The sequence below is a fragment of the Lissotriton helveticus genome, chromosome 1_1 (genome assembly GCF_964261635.1).
Source record: "Lissotriton helveticus chromosome 1_1, aLisHel1.1, whole genome shotgun sequence".
In the NCBI taxonomy this organism is placed as follows: domain Eukaryota; kingdom Metazoa; phylum Chordata; class Amphibia; order Caudata; family Salamandridae; genus Lissotriton; species Lissotriton helveticus.
In genome coordinates this window covers 1,723,238,697-1,723,262,917 of record NC_136057.1, presented here as the reverse complement: position 1 = coordinate 1,723,262,917, position 24,221 = coordinate 1,723,238,697, and the positions used below count along the sequence as shown (strand labels likewise).

At 45.0% G+C, this 24,221-nt stretch overlaps 1 protein-coding gene and 1 long non-coding RNA gene across 2 annotated transcripts in view; one reads left to right on the top strand and one right to left on the bottom strand.

The window, feature by feature from the left end:
* LOC144833258 (uncharacterized) overlaps positions 1-24,221 on the bottom strand; it is a 310,988-nt gene that overhangs the window by 182,750 nt on the left and 104,017 nt on the right. The window lies entirely within an intron of this gene.
* Positions 1-24,221, top strand: part of LOC144833210 (keratin, type II cytoskeletal cochleal-like) — a 157,905-nt gene that overhangs the window by 81,340 nt on the left and 52,344 nt on the right. Inside the window, exon 6 of the mRNA XM_078689150.1 lies at positions 20,445-20,570. Coding sequence (XP_078545276.1) covers positions 20,445-20,570 — 126 coding nt within the window. The remainder of the gene's footprint in view (positions 1-20,444; positions 20,571-24,221) is intronic.

Sequence of the window (24,221 nt, the reverse complement as noted above, 5' to 3'; positions counted from 1 at the left end):
GTACGCAAGAGACTTATAGAATCATTAGATTGTGAGTGGGCTTTGTGCCTGCCTCTTGCTTATGATTCAATTGTTTTATTGTCTATCTTATTTTCCATACTCTAGATAGATGGCATCCTACCTATTCTTGTGTTCGGTCCGCTCATTGTGCATTTCGTTCTCTTTTTTTTAAATTTTTTTTTATTGAGTTTTTTCCCCTTTTATCCCGTGGTGGTGGGAAAGATGAACCATCAGAACATAGATACATCAATCAAGATATATACATAGAAAAAATAATTACATAAAAATAAAAAATAGACATAATTAATTAGTTAATTTGCAATCCATTTTTCAAATGGTGCCCAGCTCTTAGCAGCGATTAAACGTCTTCTCTTTCCTCTGAAGGGCTGGACAAAAGTCTCAAGTTTATACCAGGCCAACATCCTGGCTTTCCAGTGAAAAAAAGTAGGAGGTTCGGAATTTATCCAGAGTGATGTAACACAAAGCCTGACCATAGCCATAGAAATAAAAAGAAAGGCTTGTAAATATCTTGTTTTTTCAATAGCAGTAGAATATTCATAGCCAGTAATAACTATTTCAGCAGAGATTTTAACTGAGATTTTGGTAACCTGCATGAGAAAAGTTTCAATTTGATTAAAGAAAAGAGAGAACTCCGGACAACTATAAAACATATGAACAGAATCTGCAGAGGGAGATTTACATCTTGCACAAAACGAACCTTTTCCCACACTAGCAACCCCCCATCTAACAAGTTTTGCAGGTGTATAATAGAGATTGAACATAGCCATATAGCTTTGTGAGCGAAGAGTACCTGATACCAAAACCAGCCTAGCTAATGACAAAGGAAATTTTAAGTCTATAGAAGGTACTCCAAATTTTATCGCCCATTTATTGTTCTGATCATGTAGATCATCAGGAAGTTTGGATAGGAAAGATTGATATAAAGTGCAAATTTTAGTTTTCCTTCTAATAGATTCAACTATAGCAAGTTTTTGAAACATTGTTGGATTTTGAGAAAGCTTTTTATCCAAAAAACTTCTAAATTGGAGATATTTAAAAAAATGATTAAATGCAGATAATATTTCTCTTTTAAAAAGGTGAAAGAAGCTATTTGCCCTTGGTCAACCAGATCACCGATCTCCTTTAACCCGAGGGCTATCCCAGTATTTGCCACCCCCTCTTGAAATATCATTGGGGGTAATCCAGAGGCAGTAAATGAGGTATAATAGGTGAGTTTAGGGATATGGAAGTGTCGACGAACTCTTTGCCATACCGAGAATAATGCCCACAATACCATAAATTTAGTTTTTTTTTAAATAGCTTGGTTCAAGTATACGAGTAAGTACCCCATTTATGGAGTCTCCCAATGATATTGAATATATTGAGGGTGAGAGATGGACCGGAAGTTCAGCAGTAACCCCTAATAGAGGAATAGCAAAGTGTTGGATCATGGCTGCCCAGTAATAAAGAGTTAAATTTGGGACTGTCCATCCCCCACGATCCTGCGGGAGACAAGTCCACTTAGCTGCCCGCCTCGGTTTACGATAGGACCACAAAAATCGCTGAGAGATTCTTTCTGCTTTCTTTAAAATTAAAGAAGGGATTATTAATGGGATAGATTTGAAAAAATATAAAAATGTAGGGAGAACAAACATTTTGAGGATATTAGACCGACCGAAGAGCGAGAGATGTAAGTGATCTAGTCGCTCTAATTTGTTATGAAGAGAATCAATAGTAGTAGAGTAGTTCAAATCTAAGATCTGATCTACATCAGACGAGATTTGAACACCAAGGTATGTCGCTACCGAGGTTATGGGAACTTGAGAAATGGGCATGGCCGTAGATTGTAGGATTTGTGTTTTTGTAATATTTAATTTATAGCCTGAAATTAGGCCAAATTCAGCTACCAAGGTCTCCAATGCAGGAAAAGATTGAGCGACATTATCTGTTAAAACTATAATATCATCAGCATATGCCAATGACTTGTATTTAGTTCCGTGAACAATAGTGATAGTTTGGGAATATTCTATTAAGCATAAAAAAGGATCAATGAATAAAGCAAAAAGAAGAGGGGAACAGGGGCATCCTTGCCTGGTGCCCCTGCTGATAGGGAAATAATATGATTCACTCCCAGAAATACGAATTTTAGCAACTGGGGATATGTACAGAGCTTGTAGAGCTTTAATAAACTTTGGTGTGTAACCCTTCCAAGATAAAACATCCCATAAATACCTCCAGGAGACCCTGTCAAACGCCTTCTCGGCGTCTAACAGGATCACCCCGAGGGGAGAGTTTGTAGTATTTGCCCAATCTAGAAGGATATTACTCGCCTGATATGATTTGTCGTATCCCGACCGGGAATGAACCCGTGTTGACGAATGGAGACCAGTGAGAGAAATGTTTGGTTTAAACGGAGAGCGAGTATCCTTGAGTAGATTTTGGAATCTGTATTGATTAAAGCTTTTGGTCGATATGAAGCTGGGTTTTATTCATCCTTACCTTTCTTTCTGAAGAGCACAATAGTAGAGTGTCGCCAAGAATCGGGAATTGAACCTGTCTGTGCGAGACGGAAGACTTCTAGCATTTGCTGGTTAAATAGATGTGAGAAAGTTTTATAAAATTCTAAATAAATGAGGTCTGGACCTGAGGCTTTGCCATTAGAAAGAGATTTCATGGCGATCAGAACTTCCTCCCAGCTAATAGGTTCGGCTAGGATTTGATTCTGGACGTCAGTAACTTTTTGAGTGTCCATGAATTGAAAAAATTGAATTAGAGCAGTTTGTTGATGTAAAGTTATATTACTATCTTCCGTATATAAAGTTGAGTAGAAATGAGCAAAAACGTCTAGAACACCGCTAGGTGTGTCCTGAATAGTGCCAGAGCGGTCTTTAACCCTGATAATCTGATTGTCTACTGCCTTTTGTTGTAAGCGTTTTGCTAAAACCTTGCCACACTTTTTCACCCAGTTCGTACATTGAAGTTCGAAATTGAAAGTATTTGGTTGCTATATCTTTGTAAAAAGGGTCTAATAGGTTAGATTTAGCTATAGCAACTGATTTAGTGCTAGCTGCTGGATCTTCCCCCATATGAATATTGAAACTTAGATCCAATTCCGCTTGTTCGAGAGCTGCAAGTCTGGTTTTAAGAATGTGTTGCTCAGTCTTCCGACGGTAAGAAGCAAATCTTTTAGTTTCGCCGCGTAATGCGACTTTGAATGTATCCCAAACGATAGGGACCGACGCAGTACCAGTATTAATTGAAAAAAACTCTGAAATCCATGAATTAAGTTGTTCTTGATATAATTTATCAGTTAGTAATTTTCTATCAAATGTCCATGATCTAATTGGCTCACAGCACTCATGCAATTCTAAAATGTACTGCTCAAATCAGGACAAACACAAGGAGATGATATACGGAGCGCTGAAACTTTTCAGACACTTACCCCCAGTCACAGATCTGGGTTGAATTCATAATCATTCTTTAGCTCTGTGGCCACTATTAGTGGCGACTCAGTACTGTGGCCTTTGTGAAGCCCAAACTGGTGTGTCTTCTAGCAAATAGTTTTTTTCCAAAAAGGCTGCCAGCTGCGAGTTCAAACACTTTTATGACAGGTTTAGCTGGAAAAGGCAGCCTCAATATAGATTGGTAGTTGTTTGGATCGAGCGGATTCAAGGTGGGTTTCTTCAGCAATAGGAGAATTGACATGGATTTCCACAGATTAGGAAAACAACCAGCCCGAAACATGGCATTTAATATCACCGCTAACTGGGTGGCTACTGGGTCAGATGCTAGCTGTACAATGGTGGAGGGGGGATGGGTCGGAGGGAGATCTTGACTTAGTGCTTTGCATGGCTAGTTTAACTTGTTTCTCTGAGTTGTTCAAATTAAGTAAACAAGATCCTATCTTTGTTCCTGGGACAAATGTCCTTACTAGCTGATTGTTTACTTGCGATTAAAGAAAACCGATTAAAGATAGATTCAACTTTTTTCTGGAATAACTGAGTTAGTGAATCGCAAAAAAAAGCCTGACTAAAATCCCCCGAATTTCTAGTGGCAGGAGAGGGGCGTTTGGTCACTGTTTGAAACGAGACTTTGTTGGAACAGCAAGCCGATTCAATCGATTTAATATATTAAGCAGATTTTTCTGTAAGAATACGTTTTTACATTGAATGATTAAGGCTTTATCATTTCTTTTTCTATTGAAACAAACATTCTTCTCCAGATGTGTTCCTGTTTGTGGCACCACTGTTTAGCAGCTTGAACTGTGTCACCAAACTAGGGCACAGAAGTATTACTTCTCTTAGAAGTCTTGATTTTAGCAGCTGCCAGTTTATTAACTGCAAAGTTGAACTAGTAATCAACACACCTGTCTTGAATAAGCACTGTCACTGAAGCATATCTTTTGTAGTCATAAAACTCAAGTTGTCTGATGTGACAGTATATAATTTGTGCGACTGCCAGTATCAAATTGCAATGGGTGAATGTGAATTGACCGAATGAACTGTTTACACTTGATCACCAAAGGAGGAATATGCCACAGCATTGGTTATCTCAGTTGTAGTATTTCAAAACAGGAGCAACCTTTTGTGTATGAGGAGGTCTTCCATGACACCAGAGCAATTCAAGGTACTGCGTTGGTTATCTCCGTTTTTAGGTTTCCAACAAAGAATTAACCTTTTGTGCTTAAAGAGGTCATCAATGACACCGGAGTAATTCAAGGTCCAGAGGGCCATTGGGGAGGGTGATGTGCCCTTAGCTTTATAAGGCAGGCAATGCTAGCCGGTGGCAATCAGGGGTAGATTACTGGATTCCTGATGAATCGAGATGCCCCAGTGAAGTAATTTTGTGCTTTTGGGATAACTCCTAATTCTCTTAGGGCACACCCTCTGCTGTGGGGCATTAACTTTACCTCCAGGGGAACATTTATGCGCGCTGGTGGGTGAAGTTTGTCTCTAAGTGTCATTCAAAATGTCATATGAGACCGGAAAATGTCAGACATTAGGACATTGCAACATGGAAATGTCACACAGAAGCAGACTCAAAACTTGGCAGCCCTAGATTATGCATTCGCCTTTTGTCTTAGATGTAAATTTGTCTATTTGATATAATTACTCATTGTAAAAAGTTATTAAACATCAACCAAAGTTGATTTGAGGACATTAAAGTAACCAAAAATCGTATTTGACTGATTAAATATCATACCTATACCACTCATAAGAGCATTTTTACATCACTGTAGGACATGTGTCCTTTCTGCATGGTCACCTTAACTGTTTTAAACTTTTGTTGGACCCTATATTTTTGCTGGCTGTAGAACTCTGTATACTTTACCCCTGCTACCCATTGAAAAAAGTGCCTGTTGTCCTCTTCTTAACGTGGTGAAACTGGCATGCCATACACCTAATTGGCATATTTAACTTACCTATAAGTCCCAAGTATATGGTAAAATGGGAACCCAAGGCATGTAAGTTAAATGTCAATGGTGGACTGCAGCACCTATTGTATAATCCACTCCAGCGACTGTTCCAACACGCCTGCAGGACTACCGTTTATAGCCTAACAAACAAGTTACTTACCTTCCTCAGCTTTTGAATAACTCCAGCACCAGCATCCACAGAAACTTCTTTCATAGCTCGCTCATGTCGACGAGGACGACACAATAGCATGGCTCCGCTCGAGACTCCGTATCACGCCACGTAGCCATAAGAAGACCTCATTGGCGTGCTGACATCGGTACCACCCGTTTTTCCGTGATCAAGAGGCAAATGGGTGGACCGAGAACATAATGCAAGTATATACAATATAGACACAAATATACACAGTATATGAATGAGAGAAGGAAAACAGGAAAAGCCAAAATCAAGACATTTCCTAGAGACAAGCATCAAAGCAATGCAAATGGAATAGAAATACGAGAATATCATGCACAACACCTTTTCAGTATGTGTAGGTAGATAACAGGAAGGAGGGTGGGTCAGTGAGGAATCCACAGGCAGATACTGTATTTATCAGAAAAAGAGTTACTGAACATAAGTAACCTGCCTTTGGATTCCTCCCCTCTTGAATTGAATACCCAAGCAGTTCCTCTCCTGGCAGAGGGTGTCCACCTACCTTTGCCAAAAAGTCCTGTATGACCAAACGTGCAAAATGGCCATCCCTTCCCACCTCTGAATCCAAGCAATAATGCTTCGCGAAAGTGTGGAGGGAGGCAATCGTTGCTGCCTTACAGATGTCTACCAAAGGGACACCTCCAGCCAAATCTGAAGTTGAAGACTGCTCTAGTAGAATGAGCTCTAATACCTACAGGTGGCTCCTTCTTAGCCAAGGCGTAGCAAATCTTGATGCACAAGATGACCCACCTGGAGAGCATTCTCTTGTGGAAGCCTTGCCCTTCATTCATCCCACATAGCCAATGAAGAACTGATCATTCAGCCTCATGTCCTTGGTTCTGTCCAAGTAGAAGCTGACCTCTCTTCTAGGGTCTAGGCAATGAAGTCTCTACTCCTTCTTAGAAGGGTGAGGGGTAGGATAACAGGTAGGTAAGGTGATGGACTACCCTAGATGAAAAAATGTAACCACCTTAGGCAGGAAAGCAGCTCCGGTTCTAAAGACCATCTTGTCCCCATGGATGGTTGTAAAAGGAGGCATAAAACTAAGAGCCTGAAGCTCACTTTCCCTCTTGGCAGAGGTAATAGCAATTAGAAAAACAGTCTTAAAAGTGAGAAGCCTCAATGGGCAACTATGAAGAGGCTCAAAAGGAGAAGTCATCAGAGAAGTCAGAATCAAATTTAAATCCCACTGAGGCATAATGAAAGGAGTGTAAAGAAACGTATTAATGAGGCCCTAATAGACCTCCTAGCTACGGGAGACTTGAACAACGAAGGCTGGTCTGGAAAACAAAGGAAGGCTGCTAAGGCCCACAACTAACCCTTAACAGTAGCCACAGCACAACTTTGCTGGGCCAAGGAAAGAGGGAAGCTAACTCCATCAGATAAATGAGCCTTCAAAAGATCAGTCGACCTCTCTCCACACCACTTCACAAATCTGGCATATTTACAGGAATAAATAGATTTGGTGGAGTGTCTCCTGGCCGATAAAATAACATCCACCACATCTGGTGGGAGAAAGAAAGAACTTAGGTAGCCCCACTCATTCTCCAGGCTTGAAGGTGCAGGCTCTTGAGGTGGGGGGGGTAGACCCTGCGAGAGGAGGTCTGCCCTGGGAGGGAGACGGAGCAGAGGTTGCGATGAGAGGTGACGAGGTCTGTGTCCACACCTTTCTTGGCCAATCCGGAGTGATAAAAATGACTTGTGCCCGGTCTTGGTGAATTTTCCTCAGAACCTGAGGAAACAAGGGTATGGGAGGTAAAGCGTAGAGGAGTTTCGAGCCCCAATCCAACTGAAACACGTCCCCCAACGCTCCCCGCATCGGATACTGGAGACTGCAGAACAACGAGCAGTGCGCATTCTTGTGAGTAGCAAAAAGATCCAATCTAGGAAACCCCCACATCCTGAAGACGAGATGGACCACCTCCCGATGAAGCCGCCACTTCGTGATTGACCGAGAATTGCAGACTGAGACTGTCTGCACGTACATTTAGCACTCCAGCCAGATGATTTGCAATCACACTCCTCGGTTGATGTACCACATTGTGGTAGTGTTGTCCGTCAGGACCAGAATCAACTGACTATGAAGAGAGGGAAGAAAAGCCTTGAGACACAAATGTATCGCCCGCAATTCTAGAAGATTGATATGAAGCAAATTTCCTCTGGAGACCAAAGGCCCTTGATCTCTGTGAGAAGTTGGCCTGGCATATGCTGTCCACTCTTCTAGTGGGCACCTTGCACCAGTCCAAACAACCCTTATTAATGATAGGTTTAAGACCTTTATTGAAAGCTATCCTAGTGGTAGCTATGGAGAGCAGCCTTCAGGCTAAGTCTTGAAGGAGTGTAAAGCAGCTTGGTTTACCAAATTATATTTGTATTTAATTCTAAACACGCTCTAGTAATCTCTTTATGAGATTAAAGAGCAAAGTACACAATTTAAATGCAATAGAACTTTAGTAAATAGCACAATATACACTGGGCCCGGGGGGGTGGGGGGCAAACCATTTATTAAGAAATTGGTATAAGAACCACGGCTTGACTAGACACAAGGCCTAGAGCCTGTAGAATCGCTGGGACCACAAGGAACCACCCAAGGTAGTGACACAGGGGACCAACGTAGGGTGTGTGCAGTGTGAGAACACAGCCGCGGGACGTCGTTTGCCTCTATGGGGAAAGTCGTGGTTGGAATTTTAAAGATTAGGGAAACTTAGGAGAGGACTTTGAGCAAACCCCTTTAGGACTTGAGAGGTTCTAGGGCCAACACCCACTGGAGCACCGGAGTACTCGAGTTACCTCACCCAGGGAAGCTGGTTGCAGAGGTGTCTTTTGGTGTTGGGAATCGTTGGTGATTTCAATGGCGATCTGCTGCAAAGTGCCTCCGCCGTCGATAAGAAAAGTGTTCAGTGTGATCCAAGCCTGGATCGAAGATGTGAGGAACCTGAAAGCAGAGGGGACAGAGTCTGGGTCACTTGCCAGTGACCAGGGGCACGACAGACGAATGCCCACCGATGTCAGGTGATTCAGGTGTGAAGAGGTGAAGCTTAACTCTGCAGCCACGAGGACCAGGAGGCATCGATGACAACCAGGAGCTGGATTCGAGCTGTCCCACAAAGGATGTTGAGTGCTGCGGCGTCGGTGACTGGATTGGACCCAACAAGCCTTGGCAACAGCAACCCATGCAGAAAGAGAAAGATGCTTTGGTGTGGACCAGCAAGGTCCAGGGGACTCACCAAGTGGTGGAGAGTCAGGGCATGTCTGGAGCAACCAGGGAAGGCCAAGGTAAGTCAAAGTTGCCTTCTCAGGGACCCATCAGTCAATGGACCAGGGATCGCAAAGGTACCTCGAGCGAAAATACAAAGGGCCGGCTCACGGAACACTCGTGGAGTGTAGGCCAGCAATCTTCGGTGGAAAAGGTGCTCGGGTCTGGACTACAAGTAACCCAGTGCACAGCCTCAAGCAACGTCGAGAAGCTGATGCACTTGCAAATGTGCACGGTGTCCAAGGGTTCCGGTTCCACGGTACCCACGAGGGCTGCAGGTCTCAGCTTTGCTGGGGGCTCAGTGCGGCCTCAGGGAAGTCTGGAAATCCACCATCTGTGTTGCAAATATTTTGGAGTCCGGGAGGAATTTCGGAGATGCAAACCAGTCAGAAGTGTATTTGAAGCCTGCCAAGCAGGGGCGTAACTCCTTTACTCCAAGGGAGATTCTTTAGTCATCCAGCGTTGTGCAGATTGTTGAAGTTCCAGGATTCAGTATCAGAGTTTTGTCCAGGTGTAATCTAAAGTCCTGTAGTCAGGGGTTCCTATCTTATACCCAAGGAAGGGGTTGGACAAACTCCGGGGACCCACCTATGGGAGGGTTTGGAAAGAGGGGTGAAAACACCCATTACCTTTGTCCAGTTACATGTCAGAGCAGGGGCTGGTAGCCCCTGAAACCGGTTTGAACTGGGCTATGCACAGGGACACCAAATGTGCCCCCAGTGCAGACTCAAAGCACTTTTGGAGTGCATCCACCCAGTCCCAATACATTAAAGCCTGTCTGGGAGGTGGTGACACCTCCCTGTGACAGGAAACCTATTGTCCAGGCCTCCCCTGCTGGAGTTTCGTCCAGCAGCAGGAGGCCAGACTCGTGTCTGTGGCAACCATTTTGTGATGCCAGAGTTCTTTTAAAGTGGTACCGGGTGTACCGGTTTGTACATGTCTCTTCCTCTAGAAGGGTGGAATCATGCCCCCACCGCCAGAACTGGTGGTGGTGGGGGGGGTATGATTCCAAAGTGTTTGACACCAAACACGACATGTTTCCTTGCAGCCATTCCAAAGTAGCATTTACCGCAAGGTTATAATGCACTTGAGTATATGTACTGGCTGCATCACAGAACAGCCACAGAGTATAGATTCAGAAGGCTGCAGAGGGGCCCTGCTCATGTATGGGCACACTCTCACACAAACCCAACACCCTGCCTTCAGGATTGATAAAGCCTGCCATAGGGGTAGCTGATAGGTTTATATGTGTGATATAGGGAAACTATATCTAAGTAAGGGGTGCATACACCACCTTACACAGGCTGCTGTAGCAGACCTGCGGTGTTATTTTAGAAGGCTGCCCCTGGAAGGCATCTGGGGTACCTATGCCCCCTGGTTCTTAGTGTACCAAATAATAGAGACTCATAAGGGTAACCCAGTAGCCAAACTGGAGTATACCTATAGTACATGGAATCATTTTAGAGAGGAAGCGGCTAGGCTGGGGTCCTGGACAGCAGGGTCCCAGCCAGACTAAAGTCGAAAAACAGTGAAACATCAGCAAAAAGTGGGGGTAACTATAAGAAGCAGATCCTACTCTCCTGCAATCTCCATATCCCCCAGATGAGCAGCCCACCCCAAAGTGGAAGCACCCGTTATCACTGTGGCCACCGGGGAAGGAGGTTGAATTCGCTTCCCTTGCAACAGGCTGCCTGAAACACTCCACCATAACAGATCCGCCGTTTTGTCTATGAAGATCCTGACCATCTCCCTGAGTTCTCCATTGTGTTGAAACCACTGCCTGCGGAGGAACCACTGGAGTGCCCTCTTGTGCCAGCGTGCATGGTTGACCAACAGTATGCAGGAAACAAACAGACCGAGCAGGCACAAGACCTTCAGGACTGGAACATCAACTCCTTCTTGAAACCACAGAATCATAGCCTGGATGTCCAGAATCCTCTAAGGAGGTGGGAAGGTATGATTCACAGTAATGTCCAGTACTGCCCCTATAAACAGATTGCCCTGAGAGTGCACCAGGTGAGATTTGGGTACATTCATCGAAAAACCCAAGCCGTTATTTGCAGAGGATGCAGCATCAAATCTGGAGACTTCGCCTTAAGCAGCCAGTCATCCAGATAGGGGTATACCGGAATCTCTGACCTTCTGAGATGAGCTGCAACCACCGGCATCACCTTTGTGAAGACACGTGGTGCTGAAGTAAGTCAGAACGGAAAAACTGCAAATTGGTAGTTTTGGGATCCCACAGTAAAACGAATATACTTTTGATGCGACTTCAGGATGGGAATGTGGAAATACACATCCTGCAAATCGATCAACACCATCCAGTCTTCCTGCTGTAGTGCCAGAAGAACCTGAGCTAGGGTCAACATCTTGAACTTCTCCTGCTTGAGGTAAAAATTCAAGATCCTGAGGTCCAGGATCGGTTTCAAATGCCGATCCTTTTTGGGGATCAGGACATATCGGGAGTAACACCCCTGACCCCTTTCCTGCTCCAGAACCACCTCTATCGCACCTTTCTGAAGCAATGCCAGCACCTCTAGCTGAATAAGCAGCAGATGGTCCTCCGAACATCGGCCCTGGCGAGGAGGGCAAGGAGGGGGAAACTCCTGGGTAGGAAGGCCGTACCCATTTTCTACAAGATTCAAAACCCAAAAATCTCACGTAACAGATTTCCAATTTTGTAGAAAAGGGGACAGCTGACCTCCTACAGGACCAACATGTTCCATGTTGCATAATCTAGAGCTGCTTCCCGGTGGATCCAGTGGGGGGGGCGGGGGGGGGACAGGAGAGGAGGAGGAGGACTGTTGTTGAGTGGCTCCCCACGAGCGGCCTCTTCCCTTCCCTCTGTATAATTTGTACAGGGGTTCTGCTGCTGCTGCTGTTGTTACTGACGGCCTCGAAAGGAAGCTGTCTTTCCAAAACCTCCTGTAACCATAGCCCGTATTCTTAGACTGCTGGCCTAAGGATCTCGCAGTAACCCTACTAACTTTGAAGCGTTACAGAACAGAATCTGTCTTTGACCAAAAGTGCTTGGATCAATCGAAAGGAAGATCAAGCAGAGTGTCCTGCACATACGGAGAAAACCACAAAACTCTAAACCTGGCGTGCCTCCTGGTAGCCACGGAGGCGTCAACCACCCTTGCGACTGAGTCCGCTGAATCCAGACCGGACTGAATCACTTGATGAACTGCAGCCTGCGTATCCATCAATACCTCCAGAAAGTACCCTCGCACATCAGGCAGTTTAGGAGCCACCTCCTTGGCTGAGTCTATCAAAGCGTGGATAATATATCTTCCCAACAAGCATGTGGATTTTAAGGCCATACTTGCGAGGAGAACACCTTTTTGGCTGACTGCCCTCAGCTTTTTGGAGTCCTGACTCCCTGGGGTGGTGGCGAAGGATCCTGCTGACTATTTGGATGAACATTAAACTTGAACTACCAAGCTCTCCAGAGAAGGGTGGGATGTTACAAAAGCTGGATCCCCCGGAGCAGGCTTATAGCGTCTTGCAATCGCTCTTGAACCTGCGCGGGAAGACAAAGGCTTCTGCCACACCTCTAGAATTGGCTCAATGAAAGCCTCATTGAAAGGAAGTAAAGGCTCAACCACTGAAGACAGAATGCAAAACTTCAGTTAGAATATTAGACCTGACCTCAGCTGAGGGGTATTGCTGATCTGATGGGTCAGCAGCCTTCCGGATGACAATATGATAAGGAGCCATGTCCTGAGAAGGCATTGACTTTGGGGGAGAGAGCTCCCACGCCGGGGAGTTATCCAAACCACTGGTCTCCTGAAGACCTTCGATGTCATCCACAGACTCAAGGATTTCCCCCTCTTCAGCCTGTTCCTGTTGTCCCTGGTATTCCTACTCTTCCCCTTAGCCTCCCTCCTGGAGCGCATCTTTGTGATCGGTGTCGACGGCACCAGGCGCTGCGCCATCGGCGTCGGCATCAAGGGAGGAACCTCAATAGTGGTCAGCGGCACTGTTGGAATCTGGGAAGGTGTTGGCCCAAAAGCAGATGGTGCTGGAAACTGCGGAATCGTCAAGCATCTCAGCACCAGGAGATGCCATGACAGTGCCATCGACATGAAGGGCACAAACGGTGCCCGAGCATATTGCTGGGGGATGCCCAGATTGTATGCAAGTGGACACATGTGGCCAGGTGGCACACCAGATCAGTGAGCTGCTTTGGCAAACATACCAAACATCTCTTTCAGAAAATGTGATGGATCTGAACCCGGACCCAGTAAAGGTGGGAAAAGATCTGGAGCCGCCTGCTCTGAATCCAACCGAGGCTGAGACGGGGGATTGCGGCTGCGGTGCCAGTGACACGGGGGCCAGGGCTGGTTAAGACGGAGGAGCTGGAGACAACTCCCTGGGCACTGCCGAATCCCTTGGCGCCAGAGAATGGATTGGAGTCGCCTGCGGAGAAAGTGAGGGCGAAGGCGAGATGTAATCGGTTCCGTGATGCCGCTGAACCGGAGAAGCCGACCTAGAAGACTTGTCTTTCGAAAACAGATGCTGTGATCCAAGTCAACGCTTCTTTTTGTGCTTCTTCGATGACCTCACGGTGTGAGGGGTCGTCGACTTTGACTTGGATCTTTTGCGGCCTCTCTTCTCCTTTCTCGCCCGGGCCATTAATAGCTTTGCCTCTCGCTCCTTGAGTGCCTTCAGATTCATCCTCCGACAAGACAAACATCCTTCAATGTTGTGATCCGATGCCAGGCACCAAAGGCAAACTTCGTGGGGACCGTGATGGACATATGACCCCCACATTCCTTACAAGACTTAAACCCGGACTTCTTTTGTGTAGCCATCGCTATGCTACACCACTTATAGAAACTGAAACAAAGTAATGTCTTAAGGAAATGGAGAGTCCCAGAAAAACTGTTACACGTTGACGGTGTAGAATAAAGAGAACTGAGGGCAGCACAAGCGCAAGCTCTTCTTATGGATCCTGTGACGTCATACAGAGTCGTGAGCGGAGCCGTGCTATTGTGACATCCTCGTCGACGTGGGAGAGCTATGGAAAAAAGTTTCCGTGGAATGCTGGCGCAGGGGTAATTCAAAAGGTGAGGAATCCTCAGGCAGATGTATCCATCAGAATATTACAACTAATATATATAGTTTTTGAATAGGTGTGAATGGGTGTGAAATGCCTACAGGAGTTAACAAAAGACTGACCAAAACTGGTAGAGATGACCTCTCTGAACCTGACAGAAGAAGCAGGGTGGGGTTGTGAGCATCCTTTTGACAGTACAGTCTAATGTACTGCTTGAATGTCAAATCCTGTTTAACAGGTCTGCTGGGGTGTTAAATATAATGTTTGGGGCACACCTCACCTATCACAAGCAAATGTTGGCTTTCACTTGGGCTGGGCCATTCCTTTGTCCTTCCAGCCAGGCGGCAGTCAAAGTGGGCCTCTTTTTTACATTACAGTGTCAAATCTTGGTTGGCCAGTGAACTAGGGTATTTCCTAATACCACTTGGGGTACCCTTCAAGGGGTGCAAACAGAATGGCAACATTATTCTTCTGCCTACCCTAGGTGGTTGCTGGGAACCCCTGCTTCATTCTATCAGAATTCTGTCTCTGGGTTTATTGGGAGTACACTAACATTGTCAAACAGGATTTTAGTATTAGATATGAGAGACCCCTTAGATTACCATAGTACACTCGCAACACACACTCCCAGCCCTCACAGCCCAAGTTGATTGTGGGCGAAGACTTTTGTTAACTTCAAAATGCCCAAAGTGGGAAGGGCTGGCACCAAGAGCTTATGCTCCATTGGTTAGGAAGTTCCCAGGAGTCAAACCCAACCACCAATGCCAGGCATAAATGTTGCTCCATTGTGGTAATTGTCAAATTGCACCTCGGTCCATGATTACTGCAAACATTGACTGTTTTTAGCACTTTGCATTTTTAGTGTTATTCCTAATTAAAACTAAGAGTGGGCGGAACTCATGGAGTTTTACTTTGCGGAATTCTACGGAATTACATAAAAACACAGCGAGGAGCCATAGATTTCTGCCCACTCTTTAAGGCACTCTTCTCACCCAACAAACACAAGGATGTGCCATGAGGCATAGGGTCAAGACTGATTTGCATATGGCTGGGGTGGCGAAGTGAGCTACAGAATGATGATGGATTCAACCCAGATCTGTGACTGGGGGTAACTGTCTGAAATGTTTCAGCACCCCGTCCATCATGTCCCTGTGTTTGCTTTCTTCGCCCTACGTTGGCAGGGTATGCCCAGACGTGGGTCCCTTGCTCACTGTGCCACTGGATTCAAGCTGACCTGGCTGATGATGGGGGTTACCCCCGAAACCAGTCCCAGGATGTTTGTTTCCGGTCCAGTGAAGACCTGGATTGGCAGTTTGGTCTGGACTGTTCCCATGAGGTACAGGGTCACGGCTGATTTGCATATGGCTGGGTCTGAACTGGGGTGGCGAAGTGGGCTAAAGAACGATGATGGAATCAACTCAGATCTGTGACGGGTGTTGAGTGTCTGAAAAGGTTCAGTGCTCTATCCATCATCTCCTTGTGTTTGCTTTCTTCACCCTAAGTTGGCAGGTTATGCCCTAGACGTGGGTCCCTTGCTCACTTTGCCACTGAATTCAAGGTAGCCTGGCTGCTGAAGGGTGTAACCCCGAAACCGGTTCCAGGATGCTTGTTTCCGGTCCAGTGAAGACCTGGCTTGGCAGTTCAGTCTGGACTGTTCCCATGAGGCATAGGGTCAAGGCTGATTTGCATATGGCTAGGTCTGAACTGGGGTGGCGAAGTGGGCTAAAGAACGATGATGGGTTGAACCCAGTTCTGTGACTGGGGGTGATTGAAATCTTTCAGCGCCCTGTCCATCATCTCCCTATGTTTGCTGCACTCTTCTCACCCATACAGACAAGATAACACTCACATCAGTCCAATGAATATCACTTCTGCATTTATGATGGCGCTATGCTATGCCGATGAAAATGCATCCATGGGCAGCGGCTTAATCACACATTTTTGCCAGGCCCATGTTCCTCAAGATGCACAGCAGGGCAGTTGCTCGCATCACATCCAAGCACCAATCCCCGGCTCAAGAAATGGGACCTTATTGGCATTTTGAAGATTGGAGACCTCCTGGAGAGAAGCTCTCTGGCTTCTTTCTCTTTCCTTCAATCCAAATACCAACTGCATAGTTCCCAAGCCTACGCTTACCTTAGACTTCGACATGCCTGGCAGGCAGAGGGACAAGAAGGTGGGATGCTGCCGGAATATGCCCCTCTTGAGGTCAGACTCCTACAAGAGGAGATCCCGGCTCAGGCGATATCTCTGACATAAACCGCAAATTAATAATATGCCGGACAATCTTGGCCCACTTCACGCAAATTGGGAATGCACCACAGGGCCACTCGAGGACATAGACTGGGAGGCGGCCCTCATGCACCCACGAGAGACAGCAATCAAATTAAGATTACGTCCTTATTCAATACAAGATCCTACATAGGGTCTACTGTGATAGGGAGCGGCTACACAGGATGGGGAGGGTGGACAATTACTGCATGTCTCAGATGCCGGGCAGAACATGGCATGTATTTTCACACTCTTTTGGAATGCAGCAACATCCAGCCCTACTGGCGCACAATAGTGGAGGAATTAAACAAAATACTCGGGGCAAACATGGCGATGGACGTGAAATTCTTACTCCTAGGAATTGCCACGGATATTGACCTGCCACGCTATGGGCTCCTACTGGCCAACCTGGGGTAGTGGTGGCTAAAAGGGATATTGCCAAGTACTGGGGTGCACATCACCTTCCTACACTTACGGAATGGAAGTCCAATATGGATCTCTACATGGCGGTTGAGAAAGTGGTTTTTAAGGCAAGGGGCTGCCCGTGTAAATTTCCGAAAATGTGGTCCCCGTGGTTTAAATATTATAAACTAGAACTTGATGCAGAGGGAGGAGCCCTTACATTGTCTCATACCGGGTCTGCACCTGGCCCGTGAGAAAGGTTTCCCCACCATCTGTGCGAGATTGGAATTCTGGGAGGCCTTGCATTTTGTACTTATCGGACAGTCACTGCCGATGCGAATGTATATATTTTTTTATTTTTTTATTTTTAGTAATCTCCAGCAATGTTGGGTGTCCATTATTGTAACCCCATGCACATTATTGATCATATCTATTGTGTTGATTATTTCTTTTCGCATCTGTATGTTTTGTTCTTTATTGCTACAGAAAATTAAAGTTATTTAAAAAGAAAAAAGAAAAATCATATCCCTTACTGGATTTTTGTCATTTTGCTGCCATTTTGTTTAATATACATTACTCTATTCTCTAATTTGGCTATTAGTTAAGCCTGTCTGCTCGGTGCCATAGCTATCAGGGGTCTGATCTAAGGTTAATTTGGTGGCTTAAATGGTGCACTCTGAGAAGGGTAGTCACCCTCCCCAATTAATGATCCAATATATTTAATTCTTAGATCCAGGACATGTGTTTTGCAGTAGCACTCATTGATTTAAGTGGAAATTAAAACTCCCTTCTGTAATTTCACATCAAAATCTTTGTATTCATCATTTTGATTTTTCCTAAATTCACTCCTTTTTTCCCTTTACTTTTTGCACCTGTGATTTTTTAAACAATGGAAGTAGATCTGAATAGCATGGAAAGTCTTAGCATAGCAGATCTGATGACCATATGCAAAGAAAGGGGGAGGGGGCTAAAGCAGGTGAAGGTATCCAAGATGGAGGACTACCAGATTGCACTCAGAGCCACAGGAGCAAGTGGTCGAGGAAGAAGAGGAGGAAGGAAACAAAACTGACATTGAAGAAGCTCCCGAGCCAGGGAAGAATGAACCCACAGGGGCTAGATCACCTGCAGTGCCCTGAGCAGGGAGCAGTATGTTCTCTTGCAGACTGATGCAATGAGAGCTGGCAGATAGGCGGGAAGACAGCTTTGACATTGAAGTTGACTACCCTTTCTTTGAAGGAAAAGAAGCTGGATATAACTACTGAGTTGAAAAAGGCAGCCCTAATTGCTACAGAGAAAAAGGCAGCTGCGAGTTTGGCCCTGGAGGAAAATCAGTTAACACTGCAGGATGGATGGACTTGACATCCCAAAGTGAGTCCAGTGAAGATGTTGGCAGCGAGAGTGAAGTGCCTAGGAGAGGTAAAAGAGTCCATATCCCCCAAAACGTGGTGCCCAGCTATGTGGTGAGGGGTGACATCCATAAGTGGTTTGCAGCAAATAGTGCTGCCACATTTCCCAGTGAAAAATACCTGCTGTTTATATTTTAAGATTGTGCAAAGACCCGAATATTATTCTTAAGCAGACCTTTATAGGAAATCATCTATATTATTTTTTAGCATGGACTTTTTGTCTTTGCTTACTTTAACTATCAGACAGGGGTCATTGGGACAGCTGTAGAACACATTTGAAAGTTTTTTCTCCAACATTTACTGTTAAATATTTGCTTACAAGGGGATACAAATACTAGCTTTATGTGGTTTGTCTAGTTTTTGTTTTGGCAGTGACATTAAAATACTATTCATGCCAGCATAAAATCGGTCAGGTTTCAACCCTAGCAGCATATGAGGTGGGCCTATGTATGTATAGCATCACAGAGATTAAATGGGGGACATTCTGTGGAAGCACATGCCCATTGGGTGAGGAGTACCTTATTTTTAAGCCTTGTTGTACAGCTTTATTGCTGCTGTGCAGCATTGTTGAAAGTAAAAAAAAAAATGCTATGACATGGCCAGCACTGACTGCATCATAGCACCTTGTTTTTACACTTTCATCTATTCTGCACAAAATGGCTAAAAACTAGTGACAAAGCCAATAGCTCTCGCATAGGTGAGGCCTATTGGCTTGGTGCGAGTATCCAAGTATTCCTACCTTGAAGTGGATAAAAACACCATGTTAAGATAGTAGATGTTATGTTATATTCAATGCTTTAATAAAGTGAATTAAAGGTTCAAATGGTTTCTAGGTGCTAAAATTGACAGAGAAATCGGCCCTGATTACAAATGTATGGCTAAATAAAGTACCTTGTGCAACCAGTGTTTGCACAGGGATGAGAATCTGAGTAATGATATTTTCCAAGTATAGTAAATACCACAACCCATTCCATCTAATTAATAAGGGCCCCAGTGATCTAACAAAGGGAGCTAATGAAAGTATTTAGGGAAACATTGTCAGACCTTAAACTCTTTATGAAATAAAATAAATTTGAGAGTGAATCTCAAGTTTCCCGGGGGTGTCATTCCCCATCCTGAAGGCCAGATGTGTGAAAGGACTCCCGGCCGTACTGGCTCCACGGATCCAATGGATCTAGAATAACAGGAGGTCAGAGGAAAAACTGTAAGGGGAAAAGAAAGAGACTGTACCATGCACGGCATAATATGCAATGCACATAATTCTTAAAATGTGATATGATTTTACAGGACAGTCGTGAGGTTGTCTAAGGATTAGTATCACTGCACAAAATGTTGGGGATTTTAGGAGCTGTCTTGTGACCACTTATTCCAAAACTGGTATCTCATTTAAAGCATTCTTGGTCAATCCCAAATACAGGGTATTACTGTAATCCAAGCAAGGACAGATACGGCTGATTAATACCAAAAGTCAATCCTTTTTGTGCCACGTGAGACAAGACCCTTTAAAAGGCATTACTGAAAAAAAGGGGAAAAAAATCACACAATAAGATCTAAAAACAGTATTATATCCTGCTGCCTAGGGCTATACGAATTGTTACAGGCCTTGATTCCTAGTTATAGGCCTCAGCTGCAGGCAAGGGCTTTAATGAGAAATGGATTGTAACCAGTATAGCCCAAGGCAGAATGACTTTAAGGTTATTAGAACATTCAACAATTTAGGATATAATCTTTTAAATTAAACAGGGAGGAGTAGAAAGACAAATACTGAACTGTTGGAGGAAAATTCTTATACCAGCCATTATTTGCCCTGAGCTACTCCATAGTCTTCAATGGCGCTTGCAACATTTCAATGCTTCAATTAAATTTAAAGCCTACATTTCACCAGTGCCCTCCTAGAGTTGACTAGCTTTCCATCTCCACAGGCGGTTGATTATGAGATCATGAATTTGAAGATCCTCCAACCAGCATTACTTATTTTTAATGCGATCCCCTTTAAAAAGTTTGAACCCAAATCACCAAAGTCTTTCATGCAATTGCCATATATTTCTGCAGTAGATTCGTAGTAATCCTCAGGATCAGCTATTTGTCATCAGCATACATGTAGATGAGTAACTCGCAAGCTGAAATACAGGCCATCAGGGGATCAATATAGTTAATTGAACAAAGAATGTAATAGTCCCAAAGCTCAAATAACCCCATTTTGTGTGCTGATACATTCTGTGGAAAGGTGGGATATAGGCCACCTGCGTGTAAGACTTTTGAAAAGACTCAAACCACATATGCACAGACTTGATACTTGCCTAACACTTGAATATGCAAGAGGAGCAACTACTCAGCAGTGTACTTCATTGCAACATCTGCAAAAATGTTCGCCGACAGGGGACAAGTGATTTAATGTGCCTCAATGCAAAGACATTTTACCTGTTTTTTATTGACAGTATGAAGAGTTGCAGTCCTCGGCTGACCAGCATGTTGATGTCCTAAGAAACACCAAGAATGAAATTTCTGAACTAAACAGAACAACCCAGAAGCTAAAGGTTGAAACTGAAAATGTGAAAAAACAGGTAATTATTTTTCCATTTTGTTACAGTCAAAAGTGTGTACGTGACAAACTGCTGGTTGTTATCAAAGGCTAGGCAGCAAAGTTTAAAAGAAAATAAGGGGTGGGCGGTGAACTCAACTCAGCCAGCAGAGTTTGCAGAGTTTTGCCAACTCCGCTGGGAGCACGGGGTTAGACAAAAAACTCAGATTTCCACCGCCTGTCGAAGTTTGCACCTGCTGCCCACCCCCGTAAGGAAGCCGGAGACCGGATATTTAAGGACGTGGAACATTTTTTAGTTGTTGAATTGTATTTTAGCTGGAGCTGGCAGGGCAGTTACACTCTGAGCACAGATACATATGACACAGAGGAAGTCAAACACCAGCCAGCGCTCTTGTTAAAAACCAGTAAAGGTTCTACAAGCTCCATCACGAATGCCTGGTTTGCCTTTATCAGCTCACAGCCAATTTTCAAGATATGGGGACGAGAGTGAGTGTACGTGTTTCTGAAGGAAAAAGGGGGTAGAAATCATTGGATTTATTTTGTTGGTGAATGCTACCGCTGCTTTAGTGTTTCCTCCAGTTCTAGTGTGCCATGAATGTGTTAATGGGACTGTTTCACTGTTTCATAGTATGCGCAAAACACTCACTACTCCACCTCTGATACACTACCGCCCCCGCGGGGGCCAAGAACTCTCAGAAGCAGGTTATGTTGTCCAGGCGTAGACTATTTATTCACATAAGTCAAATAATCACCACAAACCATTGCAAGAGTACAAGTATATATATATACTAGCAGCCCGTCCCGACGTTGTCTGGGAGCAATCAGGCTTCTCGGCCCCCGCCCGCCCCGGCGTTGTCTCAGGCTTCAGGGCCCCCGCCCGCCCCGACGTTGTCCGTGGGTCCCCCGGAGCGCACCCGCCACTTTCAAGGCCCCCAATGAGCCGCACACGGGCCGCTTCACCTACCTCAGCCGCCGCTCCTCCCCGCCTGTCCGCCGCTCCTCACCGCCTGTCCGCCGCTCCTCCCCGCCTGTCCGCCGCTCCTCCTCGCGCTCCTGTACGCCGCTCCTCCCCGCGCTCCTGATGTCAGCACGTACGTCGCGGCCGGCGCTACTTCCAAGGGACTACTTTTTTTTAAATCGTAAATATTTTAAAGAACGTATATTTTCTTTTTTTATATAGCCTATGTCCATCTGCAGACCCTGACAATTACAACGATGTATCGGGTGTTTGGATTGGTGCTGTGGTTTCTGAGTTTACCCGCCTCAAAGGTTCAAAGTTCTCCCTTTATAATAGTAAGTATATATATATATATATATATATATATATATATATATATATATATCCTTGACAGCTTTCAGAGCAATCTTTGAACATTTAAAGCCTGACGCGTTTCAGGAAATAATCCTTTGTTCAGAGGCATTGTTCACGAAGGGCTGGAAGAGCAGTTTTTGGCCGCGTCTGCTCATATAATCACTGCCACCTGCCACAGTGGGCGTGGCTAAATCGCAAAGCCTTCTGTGCCTTGTAGTACGCTGGCCCTCTTCCCACAGTGGGGCCACTCAACAGTCCTTGCAATTTGAACCAAGTATTCACCAAGTGGAGTAAAGTAAAGCGCTGTAAGCCCTAAGATTGTGCTTTGCAGCAGTGAATTCGTGCTCAAGGCAGCACCACCTGCATTGGAGCTGCTCTTGTCTTTGTTCCATCTTTGCAAGCCCCTTCTCAGAGCCTGCACGAACCCTTCGTAAGGTGGGCCTCGCTTCTCGACTGGGCAAACAGCCGATATCCATAAAGTCTAAACAGGAAGCCCCAAATTAAAGCAAAGCCACACGAAGTTCAGATCAGCACGTTTATTTGCATCCATTTCACTGCTCGCTCCTTGACAGCTTTCAGAGCAATCTTTGAACATGTAAAGCCTGACGCGTTTCAGGAAATAATCCTTTCTTCAGAGGCATTGTTCACGAAGGGCTGGAAGAGCAGTTTCTGGCCGCGTCTGCTCATATAATCACTGGCACCTGCCACAGTGGGCGTGGCTAAATCGCAAAGCCTTCTGTGCCTTGTAGTACGCTGGCCCTCTTCCCACAGTGGGGCCACTCAACAGTCCTTGCAATTTGAACCAAGTATTCACCAAGAGGAGTAAAGTAAATCGCTGTAAGCCCTCAGATTGCGCTTTGCAGCAGTGAATTCGTGCTCAAGGCAGCACCACCTGCATTGGAGCTGCTCTTGTCTTCGTTCCGTCTTTGCAAGCCCCTTCTCAGAGCCTGCACGAACCCTTCGTAAGGTGGGTCTCCTTTCTCGACTGGGCAAACAGCCGATATCCATAAAGTCTAAACAGGAAGCCCCAAATTAAAGCAAAGCCACACGAAGTTCAGATCAGCACGTTTATTTGCATCCATTTCACTGCTCGCTCCTTGACAGCTTTCAGAGCAATCTGCGGCCGGCGCTACTTCCAAGGGACTACTTTTTTTTTAATCGTAAATATTTTAAAGCACGTATATTTTATTTTTTTATATAGCCTATGCCCATCTGCAGACCCTGACAATTACAACGATGTATTGGGTGTTTGGATTGGTGCTGTGGTTCCTGAGTTTACCCGCCTCAAAGGTTCAAAGTTCTCTCTTTATAATAGTAGTATAGATATAGATTGAGAAAGCCTTCTGCGAAGGCGAAACGCATCTCTCTGAGTTCGGGGTCAAGGGAGACCCATGCAATAAATAAGCCATATCCTGACAGCTTCGTGTGCGTGCCTTCTTCTTTGGGAGCAGGACTGGGTATTCATATATATATATATATATATATATATATATATATATATATATATATATATATATATATATATATATATATATATATGCCACACCGATCCCGGTAGAGACGAGAGGCTGTCTGACGGAGCGGTCCGTTTACGGGGTACCGGCACCCCTCAATATTCCCACACGTACCTCTTTCCAATCTCAGGACAGAGAAACGGACACTTTAGTAGAGTGCAAAAGAATTTTTTCAGTTTAATGCTGCCACAAAACAACGCGTTTCAGCTTCTTGCCTTGGTCAAGGCAAGAAGCTGAAACGCGTTGTTTTGTGGCAGCATTAAACTGAAAAAATTCTTTTGCACTCTACTAAAGTGTCCGTTTCTCTGTCCTGAGATTGGAAAGAGGTACGTGTGGGAATATATATATATATATATATATATATATATATATATATATATATATGGCATACAACGTCTCCTGCAAAGACGAGAAACCCTTGAGTGGTGCAAAAATTATTTTAATGGAGCCCAAACACCAAGTCGACCATGACGCGTTTCAGCCCGTGAAGGCCCTTGATCACATGACAAACGCTAAGAAGGTAAGGTGACCTTTTTAAAGTGACGGCCGGATATATATATATCATTCACAGCATCGCACTAGCGACATCCACATGTCAAGGCAGTAAGGAAATTAGGCCATACATTACAGTTGAACTTCTGCTTGGCCGTACACTTCAACTTAAATTTGGCTGACTCGGCCGTCCCACTCTGCTGCGCACATTGTGCCAGCAGGCCCCAACGCGCTACAGCAAACATTTGCATTACTTGAAATACAGGGCCGCATAGCACACCCTGACTTTGTCCGACTCGACGTCCCACTCAGCCGCGCACCTTGTACCAGCAGGCCCCAACGCAATACAGCAAAC